Source organism: Ilyonectria robusta, assembly GCF_021365365.1.
Source record: "Ilyonectria robusta strain PMI_751 chromosome Unknown BGZ61scaffold_80, whole genome shotgun sequence".
Lineage (NCBI taxonomy): Eukaryota > Fungi > Ascomycota > Sordariomycetes > Hypocreales > Nectriaceae > Ilyonectria > Ilyonectria robusta.
Window position 1 is genome coordinate 35,135 of NW_025764514.1, and position 23,692 is coordinate 58,826.

Sequence of the window (23,692 nt, forward strand, 5' to 3'; positions counted from 1 at the left end):
TGAGGCTCGTTGAGATCATGCCTGACTTGCGACAGGTAATTATGAAAGCCCCAACTTTGGTGATTTAAATTGGGTCCTTGGCGCCAGCCACGGCGCGTCTATGAAACATGGGTCCTTGCTTGGTCCCTCTTCGGGCTGACCCCGCGAATAAAGCTTCTCAAGCCGGGCGCTGCTCTTGAGTTGTGGTAAGGTGGGGGAATCTGTTGAATAAAGTGTGTGAGTTGCCTTAACGTACTGATTCATGTTACCCTGCCTTCGGTCTACCTCTTCGGTGGGATTCGTTCGGCGGCGGTCCCCGACCTCCACTCCTCCACTCCGAATGATCGGGCGGTCATCCGACACTGCAGAGGTGCTACTCCAAAAGAACGGCTGTGATGGTGCTCCGCCGAATGACAACTATGCAGGCTCATTCTGTTGCCTCTATTCTTCGGTCTGTTCGACTAGCATCGACAAACCAAATCATAGATCTACAATCACAACCCAGATACGACATCAAACACGACGTCAAGATATTTCTCTGCCTTCCTGAGGAACCATTGTTCACTTCTGCGTGAGATGGCATGAGCTGGTCCGACTTTGTCAGGCCTGAAGCGAGCTACTTCAACCTGGAGCCACAGAATTGGCTCTCCACGGTTGGAGGCAAAATGTTGTTTGGGTGGGGCAGAATAATTTCCCGAATCGTCGTCTGACGAGTGGTAAGGCTTACTACCGCCCAACTACATATAAACGGCTCAGCCTGGTGGCTACGTAGCCAGGCTAACTGCTTGCGCCTCCTTCTGAAATGGTCAGTACCAGATAAAACTCTTGCCCAAGACGCCCAGGGACAATTCCCATCATAACAATTTCCAACAACTAGACTCCAACCGCATCGAGCCTCAGGTTATTAAGAACACCTTCCGTTCGTCATCACGAAGTAAGTAACCATCACTTTATAATTAGCAGGGATGGAAGCATACCAGTATTCTCCACTACCTCCCCGCAATATCAGGCTGCTTCACCTCCACACTAAATCTGGTGACGACGAACTTGTTGCGGAACTGAGGACGTTACCGCTAGAAACTGCTGCCATTATCGAATTTTCTGCTCTCTCATACGCTTGGGGAGATCCCCTTCCGCGAAAGAGAATTATCTGCTCTGGGCGTGCGGTCGAAATTGGCCCAAGCCTGCACAATACCTTAGTCAACATTAGATCCCGACAATACCGACGCTTGATCTGGGCAGACGCGTTGTGTATCAACCAGAACAATAGAGCTGAGCGTGCTTCCCAGGTTCGTCTTATGGGCGAGGTTTATTCAGCAGCGGCTACGACCGTGATATGGCTCGGCGCGGAATCGGACAGCGTCGGACGAGCATTTGAGTTCCTTCGCAAGTTCGACTTGGTATATTCTTGCAAATCTACGAGTCTGTCGGTCGATGATATCGAAACGCCACATAAAGCTGAAGCTGAACTTATTACTGCTGCCTTTACGCCTAACCCTCTATCTGCGGCTCAGCACATTGGGACTCTCCTTCAACAAAGTTGGTTCTCTCGCAAATAGATCCTGCAGGAACTGGCCAAATCTTCGAGCCCAATACTTGTGGCCGGCACAAAAAAACTCCATTGGACATTCTTAGCCTCCTGGCTTAATTATGTCATGGATCATCCCCGGACTTTCTGGTACTTTGAAGCCGCTTGCCCTCGAGGAGCTGATGGTAGCCCAGAGAGCGACAGCGACTCCCAGCTGCCGACATGGTATCAACGGGCCTGTATCCTCGCGTCCCTGAAGGACAGACAAGAAAGTCTCTGTGAACTTTTAAATACGACCTTTCTATTTAACTGTTTAGACTTTCGAGATCATATTATTGCGCTGCTGGGGCTCGCCTCTAATGTCAGCAGTTCTGACCTCAAACTGTTGGTCGACTATAGCATCCCAGGTATTGAACTATACCGGCGATTTGCTAGATTTTGCATCCGGAATAGCAGGAGCCTCACAATACTATGGTCTTTTATTAACGGTATTTCGCTAGACCACCACGGCGTACTGGAGTCTTGGATACCCTATATCAAGCACGCACCCAGGAGTCCCCGTGCAGTTGGTTCTAGACTCGGTGTATTAAACTGGACCCTTTTACATGCAGCGGGTGACTCCTTACTGCAAGCTTCGGTCGATGAACAAGCCGGCTATCTGAGCATCTGTGGCAGGATCGTTGATGTTATCGACTCGATGGGAATGACGCCCAACATTAACCTTACCAAGTTATGTGAACAACCTGGCCCAGGGATATTCATGACAGACTCCTTAGGGAAATACGCCTCAGAAGTCCACCACTGGCTAAAGGACTGTGAATCTGTCACGAAAGTCGGTAATGATACCAATCACCCAGCAAATAACGGCGAGAAGTTCATCAGCGCCATTTTATCGCACTTTAGTTATGAACTTTCGCAGGAGGCATCGGAAAGCTTTCGACGATACCGCGCGTTCATTGAAGCAATATGCGACGCCAAAACCACTACTGAAGTGCAAGAGGAAGTAGGTAAGATATATAAGTTGCCTCTTTTTCAAGATATACATAATATCTTAGTCGAGAATATGTGCCGACGATTTGGCGCTTCTAGGAAAGGGGCCGTGGGGTGGGTGCCGAAGTGCACCAATATAGGAGACGTTGTCTGTGTTTTCGATGGAATGAGCATACCGTATGTCTTGCGTTTGGGCACTGAAGGGCGACATAGGCTGGTCGGTGAGGGCTGTATGACGGGGCTCATGGCGTGCGAAGCTATGGAGTTAACGGATTTTGAGGCGAGGGATATTATACTGGAATAATCATTCAGCAGGAACTATAAGCTTAAGCCATCAACAGTAGCCAGACAAAGAACGAAGAGAGCAAACAGTGTATCTGACTAAAAAATTAATCTGCTTCAGGTAGTTGACTTTGGCAAACACTAATGGACCTTCTTGGATGGTCCAGCACGCCAGTTGTATCTTCGAGTCAGCCGCAGACGCATTCGAAACAGTTTCAGTGGATCCCCTTCACAACCTCAGAGCAACCACAGCTACCCTACTGTACCAATTACCACTGGTATTGGCACCCGATACCTCGACAGCAAACTCTCATTTCGGACTCACGTGGAGAAGTGGACAGCCAAAGCGCGGGCTGTCGCACACCATTTACGAGGACTTACCAATACCGCACACGGCCCATTGCCCGGCGCCGTGCGGAGCGCCATCAGGGCTTGTGTTGAGCCAGTACTACTCGTCGGTGCTGAGGTATGGTACCCCGGAGCAACCCGGCCACGATGGACCCAACCGTCGAAGGACCAAGCGTCAGGGACTCAGCATCTTGTGCTGAGAATGAACAAAGCCATGAATCAATCCATGCAGGCCATACTCCCCGTCTGGAAGACGACACCTATCGCGCCCGCCACCGAGAAAGCGGGATACCACCAGTCGCCCAGCTTCTCGAAGCACGCCGATACCGTTTCTCCGCCCGACTGAAATCCTTGGATGAGGTTCATCCCCTCGCGAAGTGCACGCTTCCACCAACGGAACCCATATATTTCAAACTCGTCAAACAGAAATACCAGAAACCAGCGGAGAGGCACTTCAGGACCCGCCTTCAGCGTGCCAACGAGCTCCTCGCTCGCTGTACGCGGCCGTCTCTCATCCAACAACGTTACAACAGAGAACAGAGGGCATCCCTACAGACAGCGTCTAAAGAAGAGTCAGCTGAAGCCTTCCTCCAGTGGACACAGCGATGGGATCAATGATGAGTTTAGAGTGTCGGATTTCGGTTGTGTTCGAGAGGACTCAGTCAATAAGATCGCGTCTTGGGCGAACAGCACCCTACCATGCCCCACCACCCTTTCGCTAACACCACCCTTTCGCTAACCAAATTGTGGCCATCTCCACTAAAAATCCGTTTTTTCAACCCTTACGGATTATAATTAATTTTAATAATATAAATATAAAAGAAATATAATTCGATAGAGAATTGAAGTATTTATGTATTTTTAGGTCTTTTGACCAGCCGACCGGATTGGGTGGTGCGCTAAGGAGTTTCAGTTTCCTCCCTGACTACAATAACCGAAGCAGTCTCCGCCTCTGAGACTAACTTCTCCAAAGAGTCAGATTCCACCACAACAGCATTTATTTTGCTTCCTTTTTTGGGAATATCCTCCGCGGCGGCTAGAGCTTCACTAAGACTCATAAAACGCCTATTGGGATTAGGAATAGCCTTCCTCTTCTTCCCTCTCTTTAGACAGGCTAGTTCCTTCTTCAGACTAGCAATTTCCACAGCATATAACGCCAATGTTTATTGCTAAGCCTCAAAGCCTTTAGCTATTATAGTATATTGCCTCTGTGTATTTGGTGATTTGTTTAGGCTAAGATTATAAATATAATGACTGGTCTTTAATGTATCATCTAAGCTAAAATAAGATGCCTTCTCTGGAGTTGTCTTTAAATTGCTATGTAGCTTGTTCTCTTAGATCTCTAGATACTGCAATGCTTTTTTTTATGAGATTGGCCAATTTCTAGTTACTCTTTAGCTAGAGAGTATATTCTTCTTTATTATTTTTACTTTATGAGTTCTGGTATAGGTTCTGATGAAGTTAACCTTATCTACTGGTGTAGAATTAGTTAGGAAAGCGAACTTTTCTAACTCTTATTAATATATAGCCTTAGAGGCATTAAATACTCTATTATCTAATAGCTGGAGGCTATGAAAGCAGTATACTAGAAGGTAGCAATAATAAATATTATTCAAAAAGCACGTAGCTATCTATTTATTCTTCTCCCAGTTAGTAGTAATCCCCAACTAAATAAATAAAGAATATATTATTATATAACTCCCATAGCCATCTAGAATAATTAATCTAGTATCTAACTTATTAGTAGGCTTAATTTAAGGTAAATAGACTCTTTTAAGCTACTTAATATTAATATAGTTATCTATCTATTTATTAGGTGAAGTTATATAATATTAATTAGCTATCTTCTTAAATTCCTTAAGAAACTACTGCTATTAGAGTTTCTTTTTTTTAAATATAATTCTAGAAGTTAAAATATAGCTATTAGCAGTAATAGCCTTAATAAATAAAGTCCAATTTTACATCTATAATTCTTTAAGGAGAGCCTTCCACTTTGAGTCTATACTTCCAACTACTAAACTATCCAGGCCTAATAAGAAAAGTTTGGTTAATTAGATTTTAAATAAAAAGGAAATAAAGAGGTAGAGGCTTGCTAAAACTAATTATAATACCGCCTTTATTAACATTAATAGTATTCTCAGGCTTAATCTACCTATACTCCTTCTTTCTAATATTAAAGAATTAATAGACTGTTTTAGATGTGAAAAAGTCAAATTTATTAACTTCTTAATATCTTCTAATCTTAATCTTAAGCTTGAAATAGCATTAAATAAATCTAGCTATCTAATTACATCTTAATATTAGTTATTTATTTTATTATTTTAATATAGTAAAGATATAGGTATAAATTTAACTATAAGATAGAGTATATCTTAAAGCCTCTTAATAAAGAATCCAAAAAGCTAATTTATCTTTCTAATACTTAAATAGATATTATCCAGGCTGAATTTATTTATTTATAGCTAACTAACTACTAAGTCTATTAGAAAGAGTTCTTTATAGTACTTTCTACTTCTAAGCTAATTAAAACTGTAAAAGGCCGTTATCTATAATATCCAATATAGCCTCAGCTATATTATCTTCTATATATTTCCAGCAAGGCTGTAATAAAGGTATTTTTATTGTGTTGTAAAAAACTGATATAAAAAAAAGTAGAAAGAAGCAGTGAGGAATTTAATGTTTAATTTGGTGACTTTATAGTATAGGGATCTGCATATATTATATGCCCTATATAGATATATAAGACTATAAAAATAAACTCCATTTAATTTTCTATTTATAAGAAGTAACTACTTGCAAATAACTTCTATTTTGGTTAAATTCCGTATAAGTGAAATAGTTGAGTTTTATATAGCGCGTAGCTATTTTTAGTTAGCGAAAGGGTAGTGTTAGCAAAAGGGTGGTAGGGCATGGTACTGCACATATACACACAAATCTATTACACCCGGTAGGCCATGTCTAAAGGGCTCTAAAGCTAAAAATATATACACAACTCTAGTTCTTGCCTTGATCTCGCCAAGCCCTTGCGGATCTCGCCTTATCCTTTTAGTCTAATCAGTGTTGCTAATAATTCAGCCGAAGGCTGACTCTACATTAATCCATAAGTTTTCCCAATAATGAGGGTGCCTTCCGTTAGGAAGGTGCCTTGAGGAACGAAAGGTTTCTATGCCGCGCCCGCCTGCCTTACCCCAAAAAAACTCACCAGGATCTTTAAAAAGCCACCATAATTGGCTACTAATGGGTTGGTAATTGGCTACTAATTGGTCGGTGATTGGCTACTGATTGATTGTTGGTGCCTTTTTTTTTTTTTAACTCCTGCTTCCCATTGGCCCAGTAAGCGCGTTCCCAGCTGCCCGCTGCCCGCGCTTCCTCATCCCCCTCTCATCCCCCTTTTATCACGTTACCATACTGCAGTTGCTTGGACTCTTTAGAATCCTCATCTCACCAGCACAATACCTTCTAAACAGTCCTATTGCTTAGTTCCTCCAGTCTCGTCTGTGTAGCAGTTATTTCTTCGGGGACCCTATTGCCTACTAGGTCTCTCTCTTATATCTTAGATATAAATATAATGCTATCTAGTATTTAGTAATATAATAGCTATATATATAAGCTATATAAGTTATACTATAAGGGGATGATATATCTATTAATATTTATTATTTTTATTTCTTATAACTCTAGTATTATATACTTAAAGATTTTATTTTATATCTTGTAATTTATATATATAAAAGTTGCTATATAGGGTAAATTTTTTTAATTGATATTATTTTATTATTATAGCTATTTCTATTGGTATTGTATTTTAATGCTTATAGGTATTAATAGGATTATATTCTATAATATCTTAATAAAGTAAAAGTCTTTTATTATTTTTAATTTTAAAATTATTCTTATTAGTAGCTTAAAGTAAATTATTATATTAGCTGAGATTTAATAGCCTAAATATACTTTATTAAGAATAACCTTTTACTCTATATAAGTAATATTATTAATTAGTTTTAGCCTTTAGTATATATTATAGTTTATAATAACTAGTATTTTTAATATAAATATAAAGATAGCTAGTATTAATATTATGCTATTATTACTTTAGTTTAATATTATAATAGCTTTTTTCTCTATTAATAGACTTTTCTTTTATTTATACTTAGATATAAAGATTTATATTATTAATTACTACTAAATCTAAAATAATAAAGTTACCTCTATATTTAAATTCTACTAATTTCTATTTAGTAATATTACTATAGTAATATCTATCTCTTATAAAATCCGCCTATTCTTTTTATAGTATCTTAAGTTAAAGAGGTTAAGATCTATAAGATTTTGTACGCCCAATTAGATTTACTTTAATAGCCTCTATAATACCAGATTTCTAGTAGTATATATTTATTTATCTAGTATAATAACTGTTATAAATTTCTTTTATAGTATATATACCTTATTATACTAGTGCTATTACTCAGCCTTAAATAAGTTATCTTTATCTTATAATATAGCTATACTAAAGAATAAAATTAACCTCTCTTAAACCGGGTAGAATTAGTAGAAGTCTCTATAAAAGAAAATAATAGGAATTCCCCTAAAATCTTACTTTAATCTGCAAAGCTAGCAGAGCTACTTATTTACTGCATATAATATCTACACTCTAAGTATACTCACCTTATTAATAACTAGTAGGTTATTATTCTACCAGTCTATTTATAACTAACTATAGATAAATCTTTCTGCCTATTTTAGCAGCTAGATGCTATCTACTAATAAGTCTTTTATTATATCTATAAATAGCCTTTAATCCTTTAAGAACCCATATATAGAATAAATAGTAATGCTATTAAGGCGTACTATAGCCATTCCTAATATTGCTATAATTAGCAGATAATTTAAAAGGCCCTTCTTAGTAAAAAGCTCTATAAGTATCTTAATAACTTATAACTTACTAATTCTATCTTTACTACTAATAAATTAGTAAAGCTAATTAATATTATTATTCTTCCTATAATTTATTAGGTTAAGCTGGCAATATATTATTAAGAGAGTAATTGCCTATTTCTTATTTAATATTAATTGTACTACTAAAGCCTTACTAGCCTCGAGAAAAGAGGTTAACGGGCTAAACTAGACCTCTACCCTCAAATCTATATTATCTACTATCTCTTCTAAATTTACTGCTATTATTTAAATATTTCCATCCCTGAAACTAGTAAGTATACTATATACTGCTATATTGCAATTAGTTATATAGGCTATAGCTATATTTTATATACCCTAGATTATTTTTACCCTCTTTTTAAAAGTATATATCTGCTATAACTTTATAGCCTTAATCTAATCCTATAGTAGTACTGCTACCCTAAAAAACACCTATTTTAATATAATTATCTATCTTTTACTCTATTTAGGTATTATAATAGCCTAGAGCTTAGCCGTTAAGAATAATATTAATTACTAAAAGTAGTAAAGCTACTATATTATTACTATAAGCTCTTGTAATCCTGCTATAATCTAGTTTATACTAACTGTACTTCTAATAACATCAATAAGATATATTACATTTCTAATATTATTAAACTGGTATGCCGATGCAGCCTCTTTATCTACCTAGCCTGCTCCCGCCTCCTCAATATATACACCCATAAGATCCCTATTGCTAGATAAGAATATCTATTACTTAATATTCTATTTTATATCTTTAGCAAATTGTCGAAGTACTTATACATTATTAACAAGATATAAGATTCTAGAATATAGCACCTCTTATACCCACATCTATATATTGTTAATGTTATCTTGTTCTTTATCTAAGAAGAACTCCTATAGTATAAATAGAGCAAGGTACTATATAACTGCTCTTTAATATAAGAGTTAGTCTCTTTAACCCCTTTTAGTTAAGTTATCTCTGGATATACTTATAATAGCATAACTCTTTATTATCTTAGTTAAAATCTTTACTTAAGTAGCTATTAAAGTAGATAATAGCATACTTTCCCAGCTATCTTAATATTTATACCTATTATCTTTCTAGTAATTAATTGCTCTTAAATAACATCTCTTTCTAAATATCTAATTTTTTATTCTTATTAATATATTTAAGCTAAATAAGTAAAATATAGTTATATAGGCATAAATCTTATAGAATATCTCTACAATAACAATATATTTTAGTAAAGCTAATTCTCTAGCCTAATTCTTCTATAATAATTAAGTTATCTATAAAACTATCTATAACTATAATACTGCTTTTTTACTGAAGATATTGCTACTATTAGAAGATATACTAGTAGAGTAGGGATATATTTAGATATACCTAAGTACTGCTATTTGTAAACTCACTTAGGTACCCTAGAAGATAGGTAACAACCTCAACTTACAATAAAGGCTATTTGGTAAATATACAGTTTGCTACTCTTATTAGAAACTATTGTACCTTGTTTTTTATACTATTTTTGTTATTTCTACTATTACCTCTAGTATCCTCTCTAGCAGCTAGTTAGTTACCTATTAAAAGAATAAATAACAATTTTACAGCTACTGCAACTTACTTTTATATTGAGTTCTCTACTTTAGTTATATAATTTATAATATAATAGATAAGAATTATAATCTTTTATTATATTATTATAAAAGAAATATTATAATTATAATAAAGTTCTATAGTTATAATCTTATTTTACTAGTTAATTATAGGGTGTATTCTATAAATCTATAGTATACTATCTAATATAAATGCAATTTTATTAATTAATTTCTATAGTATCTTAAATTAATAGAGGTTGCTTTTTTATTTTTTCTTATTTAGAAAATACTTAATATAAGTTGGACTATAGATATAAATCTATATTATACTAGTATAGAAGTTAGCTTTCTTATTAAATATAGCTAAGTATTACTTAGTATTATTTAGTAAAGAGGAAATATTAGATATTACTAACTACTCTGCTTATATAGTATAGAACCCTTCTTAATTAAGATCCTACTAAGTATATTAGCCTAGTTCTATTTGCCTACTATAAGTTCTAAATAGCTAATAGTATATATTGTATATTACCTATCTTAGAGAAAACACTATTAATATATTAGATAATATACTTATAATATACTGTCTAATTCTTTCTATAGATATTAGTAAGTATAGAGCTTAGATATGTATTTTTATATAATTAGAGTAGCTTATAAATATAAAATACCTCTTATTTATTAGTTTTTATAGTATTATAATACTAGTTAATATGCTTAAAAATTAACTCTTCTTTTACTTTTATATAATACTTAAAAAACAATATCATCTTCTAGTAGAAGAATATAGCTAAACTTATAGAATTTAAAATAGATAACTATATATATTTAAACAATATATTAAGGCTTTATAAAAAAGCCTTAGCTACTTTAAAATTATATAAGTAATATACTACCAGTTGAAGCTTTACTGTATTTATAATATTATTTAGGTTAATAATAAACTAAATTGCAGGCATGCTATAATATATAATAAGTATTTAGATCTTATACTATATACTGAGATAAAACTCTCTAGATATAGGCTAGTAGTAACTATATAGTAATAGGCTTTTAAGAAGCTTTTTTATATTATTATTAGTAATTTTACCTAAGCTTTTTAATTCTACTCTAGCTGCTATTAATCTATTTATAGTTAATAACTATATAATATACTCTATCTTATAGAAATTCTTTCTTATTATATTTAGCATATTAATATACTAGTTTCTTAACTACATACTTATATTAAAGATAAGAAATATAAAAATATAGTGTATTGCAAATTAGCTGCTATAATATTATAGTATAATATCAGCCTAGATTTAAAGGCTTATATTTTAAGATAATAAGAGGTTTTATACTATTATATCTACTCTTCTTATATTAGTACCTCTTTCTACTTCTAAGGCAGCTTCTTTAATTAATTATAGCCTTTTAATACTAAATAGTAGTAGTATAGAAAAGAGCTTTATAAAAAATAAGGTATTAAATAAGTTAGCAAACTTATTTCTATAAGAAATATAAATATATAGCTTAGAGTTATTATTAGCATACTCTTGCTATTTTTTAGCTAAGAATTCAATTTATATTTTTAAGTTTATATAGTTGGTTTTAGCAATTCTAATATCTTTATTAATAGTATTATAAGTAAATTGCAATTTCTCAATATCTACTACTTTTAATAGTCTATCTAGTGAAAATATTCTAGAAGAGGTAATTTTATTAATTAATTTTATAATCTAGTTAATCTCTACTCTAGCTTTATAATAAGACTTATTTCTCTTATTTATTATTAGCCTACCTTCTTTCTAATTAAGTAGATTGAGAATTTCCTCAATCTCCATTAAATTCTTATTATTTATAGCATACTTTATAGGCAGCATAACTTATGCTATTTATGTCTTTTCCTATATTAATAGCTTATTCCACTTTATGTAATTATATATTATTAACGGCATTTTATATAGCAGGGCTCCCCAACTCTCTATCTCTACTATATCAATTTTAATTTCAGCATAGTATAGATTATTCTTTTTTAATTAGATAAGAGTTCTCTTAATAACTTACTGCCTTATTAATAAAAAGCTTAAAAGATTATTTAATCCCAGCTTTTCTATACTTTACTATAAGATATAAATCTTATTTATAACTTGTAAAAGTAAATAGAAGAGTACCTTTATAGCCAGCTTCTATATATTATTTAAGAATATTATAATATAATCTTTAATATACCTTAGATATTTTAAATTTTACCTCTAGCTATTTAGAATACTATACCTTATAATAAATCCATAATATAAATTTAGTATAATAAGCTTCTTCTCTATTAATATAAGGCTCTTAAAGTTATTAGAAAATATATACTTATAGTTAAAATAGCTATAAAGTTAGATTACTAGCAATAGGCTATCTTACCTTAAATAGCATAAATATTCCATATAATTTAAGATAGATTCTTCTATAAAAAAGTAACTTAAATATAAAAATAGCAATTAGTTACTCTTTTTAATATAGCTTAATATTTATTAATTCTATATTACCTTACTTAACTCTTTTTTTATATACTTATAATAGCAGAATATATAAATTTATATTAATAAGATACTTATATTGTAAAATACCTTATAAAAATCTCATATAGTTATTATCTTTCTCTTATATAATACTAGCATATACTATATTTACTTATTAGATAATTTCTTCTTTATAATAAAGTTCTCTTTTAAGAAATATAATATACTTATTAAGTCTTTAGCTAGTAATTTCTATCTTCTTTATCTTGAATTTTTAACTTAAATTTATTTTTTTAGAGGATTATTATAGCTATTATTACAATTTCTTTTTACCTACTACTAATTTCTTAGCATAATTAACTATCTTTCCAGTTAGTACTTTCTAAGAGTAATTACTATAACCCTCTTATTTTTATCTTCTTAAAGACTCTTCTTAGAAAAATTGTATTAATAAAATAGCACGGGCTTAATAATTGCCGCCTCTAGTATACTACCTACTACCCTTAGTAACAGAGTCTTTCCGCCCAGCCCAGCATATACTAGCTCTACAGTAGCATTATCTACATCCATTTCTATACTATTATCTTATACCTAAGTCAGTACTAGATATTAGGCTTATACTAAACCTTCTATATTAGAGCTACTGCTAGTCTTTAGTTTTATTTTTAGCAGCTGCCGACCCCCTTACTAATATCTCTTAGGCAAATTCTATATAATTGCTACTACTAGCTTGCTTTAACTAATATCTTTAGATATTAATTACTTAAGCTGGATAATTTAAATTATAGGTGCCTTAATTTAATAAATAAGTAGGAAATTGCTAATAGCTACTATATTATACTACTTATTATCTCTATCCTACCTCTTCTTAGATAAAAAGTGTTAATAAAAGAGTGGAAAATTAGAATCTATAGCCTCCAGTATATTATATTCTCTAATTAATAAAGGCCTTTAAAGCTAACTTAGTAGCTGATATTATATAAAACCTCTACTATTAGCTGTATTATAAGACTTCTATACTCTACTTAACTACAAACTATTTTATAGATATCTTTTAAGTAACAATCTTATAATTACTTCTATATACTGCCTCTAAGTAGTATCTTTAACTGCAAACTTCTTGGATAGAATCTATTGGAATATTAATGCTATATTTGCTAGTAAATTATATATAGATAAACATCCCAGCCTCTTCCCCTATATACTAAGCTTCTTTTTAGCAGCTATTATTATATTTATACTACCTGCTATTATCTTATCTTTCTATTCTCTCTTTTATAAACTTATATTATTACCCTCTTATTTCTTTCTAACTAGCAATAACCTCACTCTTATATAAGTAACTACTTAATATAATTTCCCTACTAGATTATCTATCCTACTACTACCTTCTTAATATTAATAACTCTAAATAGATAGTAAATTATAAAGCTTCTATATTAAACTCTCTTTAATTATATAATTTTACTTTTAAATATTAATAATACTCCTTAATATAATATTAATTCCTATAATATTCAAGCAATCTACTAATAATCCCCTTAACTACCTATAAGCCTATCTTTATATATCTATAATTATAATTTTATTACTAGTTTATATATATAATTTATTATTATAATTTTGCTAAAAGCAGGCTTTTTTAATATTATACTCTTCTTTATATTCTTTATAGAGCTATTATTACTACTATAATCTTAAGGAGTATTATAATATTGTATCTTTTTCGCCTAATATACTGCTACTATTAAGATTTAGTAACTTAAAAGCTATTATACTACTTACTATCTTAATATAGAATACTCCAGTATTAAATAAATATTATTAAGTATATAAAATAGCCTTATTTACTACTCTTTTTCATAGCAAATAAGAGTTATTTAATACCCAATTTAATAAGAGACCTTCTATCTAGTTATTAGCTACTTATATATCTATACTATATAATAGCTGCAATTTAATTCTTTACTTATAATTACATTAATTATTTTAATTTATATAGATATATTATATCTTTTTCTTCTTCTATTACTTATACTTCCCTATATCTTTAAAGGCTACTCAATACCTAAAGGGGTACTAACAGTAATATATTTATGATATTCTTCATCTAATTAGACTGCCCCTCTAGATTTGCTTATTAGGATTAATATTATATTAAGAGCCTTAATATTAAAATACTTACCTATATCTTCTTGCCTTCCCCCTTATAGTTGCTAGCTGCAGAATATGCACTTCTATAATTAGATATCGATAACTTGCTAACATCCATCTTCTTCAGTTTCAATCTCTTAATTTACAATTAGCCTATTATTACCTCGGAATAGATTAAAGAGTAGTTCTTCATAAATAGCTGCATCTACCCCTATATACTTGCATGGGAGATTAAGCAGCAAGACAGTCTAGAATCCAATATAGGCTGCACCCTTCTCTATACTATGCCCGCCCTCATTATCCATAATGAAGGCTATTAGCTATAGGCTATAATACACTCCCCCCCCCCCCCCTATGCGCTTCCTGAACAAACTTCTGCTGATATATGTTTAAAGTGTTCTTCCTAGATTCTTTACTTCTATGAATAGCTTCCCCTATGTTCTGCCTGTTATTTTCTTTACTGGCCCTATTATCGGCCCTGGTTATTACTTGCTGCAATAGAACCTTCTCCCGGGTCTAGACGCTACCCAATTAAAGTACTGTAGCTTTATCTAGCTTTCTACTTATCTTACTTTAAAGAGCCCTAATAAGACTCTCTTTAGAGGCTTTTACCCTTTTTAGGTTTTTGTTATCTTCCCTATTTATATAAATCCCTGGGCTATTCTATATAAGAAGATAACTAAGAGGTAAGATTTCTAGTTTTAGATAAATACTTAATTTACCTGTATAGGTAAAGTTACTAGCCTTCTTAATTATTATATTATAGCCTACCTACTAGGCTTTAAATAAGACTATGTCTTTATTATTATTTCTGATTCTTGGATTTTTCTTAATAAGATTACTACTATTACTATAACTTAGCTAGTTTTATCTCTTTTTATACTACCAAAATAATAAAATTTCTTAGCTTCCTCTACTTTCCAAGATATATAAGCTACCTATTATTCTATAGCTATATCTAGCACTCTTCTATTAAGTTTTCTAACTTTATCTTTAGCTAAGCCTATTATACTACTACTAAAGTAATACTATCCTAACCCTAACCCTGCTTAGATACTAATAAAGAGGCTATATATGCTATAACTAGCTTTAAAATCTTCCTCTTTATCTAATAGTTATAGCTCTATTACTTAATCTTTTCCTACCTTAACCTTAGTATCTTCCTCTAACAAACTAAATACTATTAAATAGAGTCCTACTTTAATAAACTCTTTAATACTTACTCTTAATTTAATTATTACTTTACTATTAGATTCATCCAACTAGCTATATTAAAGCTATTAACCTACTAAAAAAATTCTAAAAAAGAAATAATAATATAAATAGTAAGTCTACTATAATATTTTTATAAGGAAAATAAACCAAGATAAAATTAGCCTATTATCTAGCTATAAGATAGAAAATACTACTTAACTCATTAATATTACAATATCTATTTTATATTAGTTATCTCTAATTTTTACTCTCTCTAAATAGTAATATACATATCTTTTTAGCTACTTTACCCATCCTTATAAATACAAATCTTCTTGTAAACCTTCTAATTAGCCTTCTAATACTCTTTCCTACAATATCCCACAACTTTATATCAGCTATATCTCTTAATCTCTTTATCTTCTTATATATTTTGCATAGCAAAATTTCTATATAAGTACTCAGCTTTTAGTATAGATCCTCTTAAGTAATTTTACATATTGTACCCTAGATTTCTTACTATATCTGTATTTTATACTCCCCTTTCCTATATATAAAACTAACCTAAATACTAACAAATAGATTTTCTACTCTATAAAGCTAAGATATAGAGCTTTATAAGATATTTATAGCAAATAACCTATAATTTTTACAAAATAAATTTAAAGTAATATAATATACTGCCTTATACTTCTTTATAAAAGGCAATACTATAGCTATAAATAAATTATTATACCGGGCATTTTACCCTATATTATAAGCCTTACTAATAAAATTACAAAAAAGGTTGTAGGTATACTTAAGCTCTTAAACCTTATTATAATAGAACTCAAACTAAATTAAATAACTAGCTATAATTTAATAAAGATTATAAGAATATAATATATCTTCTTTTTAAGAAATATTCTTAATTATTTTATAATAAAATTTTAAGAATATTTTTATTATACTTATCTAACCATTTCCTTATTTTCTCCGCCCTTTTATACTATCTTTGCTATTTATAATATAAATAAATTAAATAATTAAAATATATTCTACCTGCAAGGACTTATCTAATAGAGCCAGGTATACTAGGCTATTTACAGTTCTAAATTTATCATTTATATCTCTCTTCTAGAAGCTTTTTATAGTATTATTACATTTGCAGGGCATAGAGTTTCAAAAATGCGCCACTAGGGTACCAACATATAAGCCACTAAAGACGCCCCAATGCAACCTTGGTGAATATGCTGTAAAAGCACCATGAAAACCACCCTCTCCATTCTTCGTTCCTCAAGGCTATTTTGCGCAAACTGCGACCGGTTTGCCTCTCCTGTCAGGGATAGTATAGACTCCATCCCCAATTTTTATTGGCTTTGAAAAATGACAAGGATACTGTAGACGCCATGCCTGGCTTGTATTGGCCAACTGCAACCAGGGATTGTCGATGTTTTTGGAGCACCATTTGAGAATTGCACCTCGTTTTGCGTCTTTGATCGGGCATAAAATGCCAACATGTAATTGCAAAAAGATATTTCATTATGTATAAAATACTTTGCAGCTTTCTCTATCAAATGATGTAGTTTTCAGTTTGAGAAGAGCTGTGGTGGACTTTTCGCGTAATTAAACATGTGATTTCCAATGCTCTTAAAATTTCGCTAAGTTTCTCACGACACACATTAACCCACGCCGCACTCACACCACTGATGACTCCGACTGGCCAGTCGTTGGGTTGGGATTGGTTGGCAGGGCTGTGTCAGCCCGGGATTACTGGAAGTCCCTGGGGTTCTTCTGATGGCCAACGGATAAGCTTGCTCCTACGAGAGAGTTAGTAAACAGCGAGTGCCTATGATGGGTTTCTTCACGATCTCAGTAAGAGGAGTAGGAAACAACGGGTCAATAGTAGAGTTATAGTGTGAACGGCCTCTAGTAGCTGGATTCCAGCTACCTAGTCCAGGATGCTATTTACATCAAAGATGAAGAAGAAAGAAAGAAGTTCCTAAGCGCTCCTGAGCTGTGGAACGATTTCTCACCCCTGGCGCGCACGAGCCTAGTACGTCTTGCGGCACAGCCGCAAGGATATGGGCCCTGGCCCGTGACATATGGTCATAATGTCGATGATATTGCCGCACTATAATGTAGATATCTGCGCTATAGCGGGTCGCTCAACTGATCATATCTACAAATAAGATGTTGAGTGAACCTGGCTAAATTCTAATTGGCTGCATCATGTTTCTGTGGCAATGAAGGAAGCTTAGTTATATTCTAAGTATATGGCTATTGCCTTAACGAAAACGAAAAGGTAGAAGGACGCTGTATTTATATACGTTTTGATATCCACGGGCGGAGGATAGGAAAAAGGGTTGGTCTCTCTACACAATCTTGGTGGTAGCCAGCCCTGCGCGGGGCTGGTGTGGACTGCTGTTCAAGGTCTATTGAATCATCGAACAGCAAAGCGGGACGTGCTACGTGATTGGATGTCCGTTCACATGTGGTTCTAGGAGCTCCATGAGGTTCCTCCCGACCACAGCTTCTACAGCAGGCGGACTGGTGGCCGATGCCTTCGCTGGTGACCTGGGAGAGAGTACTGACAACAACTCCGCTACTCAAGAAAACAGAGGCCCGGCCTTGTGAAAGACAGAGTGTGTCCGGAGGATAAGAGAAGGAACATTATAAAGACAGCTGAAACACTCCCAACCTCAAAGCCTGAAAGAACAGATAAAGAGATCAATCAGATCAAATGGTTCGCATCAAAAATGGCTACAAAATCGAACCCTCAATCTATCAAATTCTCCTGTAAAGGTAGTGTTATTGTTCTTGTCCCGACGAAACTCGTCGGTGTTGAGACCCTCTTTTAAACCTCAGACCAGTATGACCCAATTGTTGAAAACGGGCCCCGCCAATGAAAACACAGAAACGACAGCACCTTATCCGGACCTCCCTGTCAGCCTGCCCCCGACACAATACCATATGCCAAGTTGGCGTATTGTTTACCTCCAATCAATTTCAGGTTCCCCAAAGTCTTGATTCATAATGTAGAATACACGGTCTGGAGGGCTGAGATAACCTTCAGCCACTCTCTTTGCTAATAAAATTCAAGACAAAGATCTAAGTATTCGTAAATTACGAGAGAGCATTGGCAATAGCATAGTATGCAGCCTTGGGCTGGTAGCTGTTGTCGAAGAGAAGCGGGTTTGCGCCAGTCCTCCAGGAGTCCTACGAAAAGGTGAGCCATGATTTCTAATATAGACAAACAGGGAAGACAAGAACTTACAGCGTCTCGCACACCCCAAACGGTGATACCAACGCACTTCGGCACATTAAGACAAGCCTTGGTAACAGCAACATAATCCGCAGAGGGAGCGTTAGCGATATCGAGCTCAGTGACAGCAACCTCAGAGACGCCAGAGCTAGCGAGGGCCTGAAGAGCAGCTTGGGTGCCACTAGAACCGCCGGCGCTAAGGTGGCTCTGGGAGCCAATGCCGTCGATGGGAACACCAGCCGCGATCCATTTCTTGACCTTAGGGACGATGCCGTTGGCGACCTTGCCGTAGGTTGCGCTGTCAAGGTTGTAATCATTGATGTACAATTTCGCATTCGGATCAGCGGCACGGGCAGCCTTGAAGGCGATGGAGACAAACTCTTCGCCCAAGACCCTGGAAAAGACTGAGTCACGCAGGCTGCCGTCCTCAGCGAAGATCTCATTCACAACATCCTTTGAATCGATTAGCTCAATTGGGTCATAGAGAAACTCAGACGATGTCATTCTATACCCATGCATAGATTTTGCCCTTGAAGTGCTTAACTACAGTAGTAATGTGGTTTTCAATGACTGATTTAAGCTCAGCGGTATTTGTAATGCTCATGACCCAGCTCGGGAGTTGGGAGTGCCAGAGAAGTGTATGTCCTCGCATAAGTATGCCGTTGCTTTGGGCAAAGTTGACTACAGTATCGGCATTGGTAAATGTAAACTGGCCTCGAGTTCCCTCGGTAGCATCCCACTTCATGCTGTTCTCGCAGGTGAGCTGACCAAAGGAGCCTTTGATCACCGCAGCATTCTGCGAATTGCTGAGAAGGGTAGGGTCCGTGATGGTGCCGTAATACGTCTTGCCCTTGGCCACGAAAAGGTCGTCAATGCTGGCGATGGCACGTTCATCGATAACCGGAACCGCTGCGACCAGCGAGGCGACGAGGAAGAAGAATGGCTTCATGGTAAAATGATTTAGGTAAAAAGTGAAAGAATGTTGTAGCAGCGGGTTGAGAAAGAAACTGACAGACAAGTGATTGAAATGAGGAAAAGATGCTCGATGCAAGTCAACTATTTAACTGCGAACAGATGGATAAACAAATAGTCCCCTGGAGTACTATATGGAGTATAATACCTAGGAAATTTTGTTTTAATACGGTGGAGAAATTCGATTGACTGGACGGGATTCAACAATACCTGTTGGAGGGACCCACAAGAGGTCCTTCGGCACGCTGCGACCCACACCTGATTTACCCATAAGGTCAGGAGACGTAGCAGTACATAAGGGTGACTTGCGTCCTACCTGCGGCTAGACCTTTCGTAGGATTCAGTTTAGTCACTCAATTTGTCCTATGACCTGCAGTGACATAGTTCTCCGCTAATACCATATTGTCGCAATTTAGCCGGAGAGCAATCCACTACATCCGTCGATCTTGAAAACGACAACCACTTCATGTTTCCCATAAGTGGTCTAACCATTACCGAAATAGGTAGGCTGTTCTTCGGAAGTTGTGTGTTTCACCTCTTGGCACTCTTACAGGGGATGCCACCAGTGAACCGTCCCATGTGTGCAGGGGTGCCGGCAAATCGAACCGAGGATAATCTTTGTTTTTGTGGCATGAACCGACGAATCAGCTATTTGTATACAATGGAGCAACTTTTGCAATGAATTTTCGAAGAGAAACAGTATCTGGTCAACGAATTTTGGTCATATCGTAGACTATTGCCACGATTTGCATTTCGATGCAAGCACCCAGCACGACAATTTCCGAGTTTTAGACTTGAATAGGGGATGGAAAATTCATCCATTTAGCCTGCCGTTGCACAATTCGTTCACATAGAGTATTTAGCCTTAACAGTTCGCCCCCATTCTCCCTTGCCTACATTTGTAATTATGGGGCCATTCCCGGTACGCTATGGGCGCAGGGATCGACTGTTCTATATGCATCCCTTGGCCCATTCCACCCGATTCTGAAACTTGGGTCGTATACATGATGCACCAACCCGGATAAATGGTAATAATTTAACCAGCTATTCGGGCCTCCCTCAAGGATGGCAGAAAAGGGTGATTGAGCGGAAGGTCCGACTCCATGTAGATGAAAATCTTATTCCGAAACACATAATCGATTCCTTCGTGAACCATTGTATTTCCACCAATAAACCCTCCTTTAGTTTCGTAATGTTGATCGCAAACCATTTTCGATAAATCAATGTATACTAGCGGCTTAGAAGAGTCAAGATGAGGAACCAGCAACCTTTCTTCGTCATTCAGTTTCAACATGTTTTCGCTTATCGTGCAGCTTGCACTCACCGTCGGCACTGTTGCTGCACGCGACCTTGTACCGGGCCACGAACCCGAGGAACTCTCCTCCAACGTTGTCAGCCGGACAACTAGTCTCCCCAGCAGCTTCAAATGGAGTTCAACCGATGCTCTACTTGGGCCTAAGAGTGACGGTCACAACCTTGCGGGAGATCCTACCATTGTTCAGGTCGACGAACTTACTTTTCTCTTTCATCAGTTCATACTAGTTTATCCTATCAACTCATTTCTTGATCCTCACTTTCCCCACCTGATCGGTGCAATGAATTGCATCGTGAGCATGTGTTCGTTCTTAGGTTAATCGAGTGAAGTAGAAAACTGGTTACATGTTTGGGAAATACTGAGCGACGAATTGCCTGACTCGGTGAAGCCAAGCATCGCCTGCCACATGATCACCACTTGAAAACCCGCCATGTGCTTTGAGGTAGTAGTAAAAAAGTTGGAGATCTGCCCATGCCGGATTCTCTTGATTCGGGGCACTCTGGAGCCACGCGAGCATGATGTCCGTCTTGCGCCCTGCTTCTTCAAAGTCACCACTGACTATCAACCTGTCAGCAAACCTGCCGAGATAGGAAACACTGGCTGAATCCATAGAAGCCACGTCCATTTCCGGGAACGAGTCTTTTGCCATTTCCCTCCTGATTCCCATGTAGTCCAACAACACGATATAGTGACAGCTGAGCCTTTCAATCATGCGGTCTCTAACACGAAGACGTTTGAAATCGTCCACAGCCGCCTCTAGGATTATGGCGATGAACTCATTTCGGTCTTTGTGTAACAGACGAACAAGCCGACGGAGTAGCCAAACCAGTGGATGGCCTTCCCCAAAGACAACCAACAGTGTGTCATGTGTGTGTCGGAGTAATTCGAATGTCAGGGCTTCGTGTCGCTGGTCAAAAGCGGACACGAAATCGGATAGATAGAAGATAAGAGTGGGATGTTGTTCCTCCACTATAGACTTAAGGTCATCAAGCGACTTGTTGAGAGCTTGAAAGCCGGGCTTCATCATGTTAACCATGATCATGGTACGAGCTTGATCCAGTCTCCTGTAGCATCGAACAGTGACGGAACAGTCGACAACTTGATCAACGTGAGTTCTTCTTGCAGTTCCGTGGTAGCATGAGCGATAGTAGCCGTGGAGCAGTCGAAGTAGCTCGTCCGTGTATTGAAGAACACTGGAAACATGCAGAACAGGCTCTGGCGATGGTGAGCGACAGTCGATATCAAAGTTGGAGCTACCCATCTTGAGCATGCCCGCTTTGATCTTCGTCTCGAGGTCTGGTCTGCGGCGTAGATACTTTTCGACCTGTTCCCAGTCGACTTGTCTACCTCGCACAAAGAAGATGGACTGTTTTCCGGCAACACTTCGTTGTTGTTTAAGTAGAGACATCTGGATGACTTCTTTCTCTTTGTATTTCTTATCCAAGCTCCATTTTTTAAAGCGATGCTTATACATCCTTGGTCTATTCATAGTTTAGCATCCGTGTGCCTTGCATGTTGAGACCATGTCTGAGTGACTACTCACGTTGCATGGAAATCATGTCTCAGCCGCATTGTCTCTACCACCTCTTTAAGCGGCCTCGCGTCATCTGAGTAGAGCCTCGTGATATGGGGCCGCATACGAGCCCACTCTTGATCCGTGTATGCACTGGTAGACATGGTCTGGTACTGGCTGCGGTGTTGAACTTGGGCGGGGAACGAGTGAGCAACAGTCTATGCCGGCAAACCAGGGATCTGGTCCCCAGGAGATCAGGGCCAATTAACCGGCTCGTTGTAAGGAAGAAGAAAGTGGCTCAAGACGTTGACACGGGAAGTGTTTAGAAGACCTCGAGTCGAGGATTGGTGAAGAACAAAAGGACAGCCCCCTATATGGACCCTGGTTCGCAGTGGTACTTGCCGATACTCTTAGCGGCTTACTGTACTCATTGTGATTGGTTGAGAACAAAAGAACAAGACTGTGGATTCGTTTCAGGGGCTGCTCGGCGAGTTACTAGGATTCAATAAGCGATGACATGGATCATCTGCGGGGCAAAATGCAGCCATCATGCCAATTCTGGGATATTGCATCTCGGATATTTTAGGGATATGCGGGACTGATACAAAAAGCCCGAGGATCCGATGCAAGCGAGTGATCAAGACGAAATCCTTGACATTTCAACAGAAACTTTAAAAATGAGCTTCCTAGCCCTAGGGTGTGAAACTCCCCGCTTACCTCTTCGTACTCCTACCGTAACCATTTAATTTCGTCCTCCAAGATACCAATTGTCCGTGTAGGCCCGATTACGGTCCGAAAAGGTGAGTCAATTTCCGATTTCTCTTATTACTTTTGTTATTCAAAACAATGACGTTTGTGACAAAATTCATCACAAACGGGCCCGTGCGTACCTTTATCCCCAAATTCTTCGTACTTTTTGTCAACTACATACGCCTCGGATTGAACTGGTTGGATCACGAGGTTGGCCCATCGAATTGGCCAACCGGTTAAACTCGTCGGTGGAATAGACATGGTCCTATGTGACGACTTTCTGGCATTTTGTTGGGTCGGCGGCTGTGCAACTTGTAAGGTTCCACTTAATAACGTGATACTGCATATAGATCACTGCCCAGACTGCTCTCTTAGTGCTTAGTGCTTTGCCGTCATGGGCCAGAAGTAG

The 23,692-nt window shown here is 36.3% G+C and overlaps 3 protein-coding genes across 3 annotated transcripts; 1 reads left to right on the top strand and 2 right to left on the bottom strand.

Annotated features, from left to right (window-relative positions):
• Positions 1-941: 941 nt before the first annotated feature.
• BGZ61DRAFT_288798 (heterokaryon incompatibility protein-domain-containing protein) lies at positions 942-1,373 on the top strand (the record flags this gene model as incomplete). Its single annotated transcript, XM_046238548.1, has 1 exon — positions 942-1,373. A coding segment is annotated over one exon (432 nt), but the record flags the coding sequence as incomplete, so codon positions are not given.
• A 16,841-nt stretch (positions 1,374-18,214) lies between these two features.
• On the bottom strand, positions 18,215-19,855 carry BGZ61DRAFT_435776 (endo-1,4-beta-xylanase). Its single transcript, XM_046244000.1, has 3 exons — positions 19,245-19,855; positions 18,746-19,186; positions 18,215-18,687 (listed from the first exon to the last, which is right to left on the bottom strand). The coding sequence occupies exons 1-3, from the start codon at positions 19,680-19,682 to the stop codon at positions 18,595-18,597; spliced, it is 972 nt and encodes a 323-aa protein (XP_046093733.1). The 5' UTR covers positions 19,683-19,855; the 3' UTR covers positions 18,215-18,594.
• A 1,505-nt stretch (positions 19,856-21,360) lies between these two features.
• BGZ61DRAFT_487563 (Clr5 domain-containing protein) lies at positions 21,361-22,697 on the bottom strand (the record flags this gene model as incomplete). Its single annotated transcript, XM_046249990.1, has 2 exons — positions 21,361-22,501; positions 22,564-22,697. The coding sequence occupies 2 exons, from the start codon at positions 22,695-22,697 to the stop codon at positions 21,361-21,363; spliced, it is 1,275 nt and encodes a 424-aa protein (XP_046093734.1).
• Between the last annotated feature and the right edge of the window lie 995 nt (positions 22,698-23,692).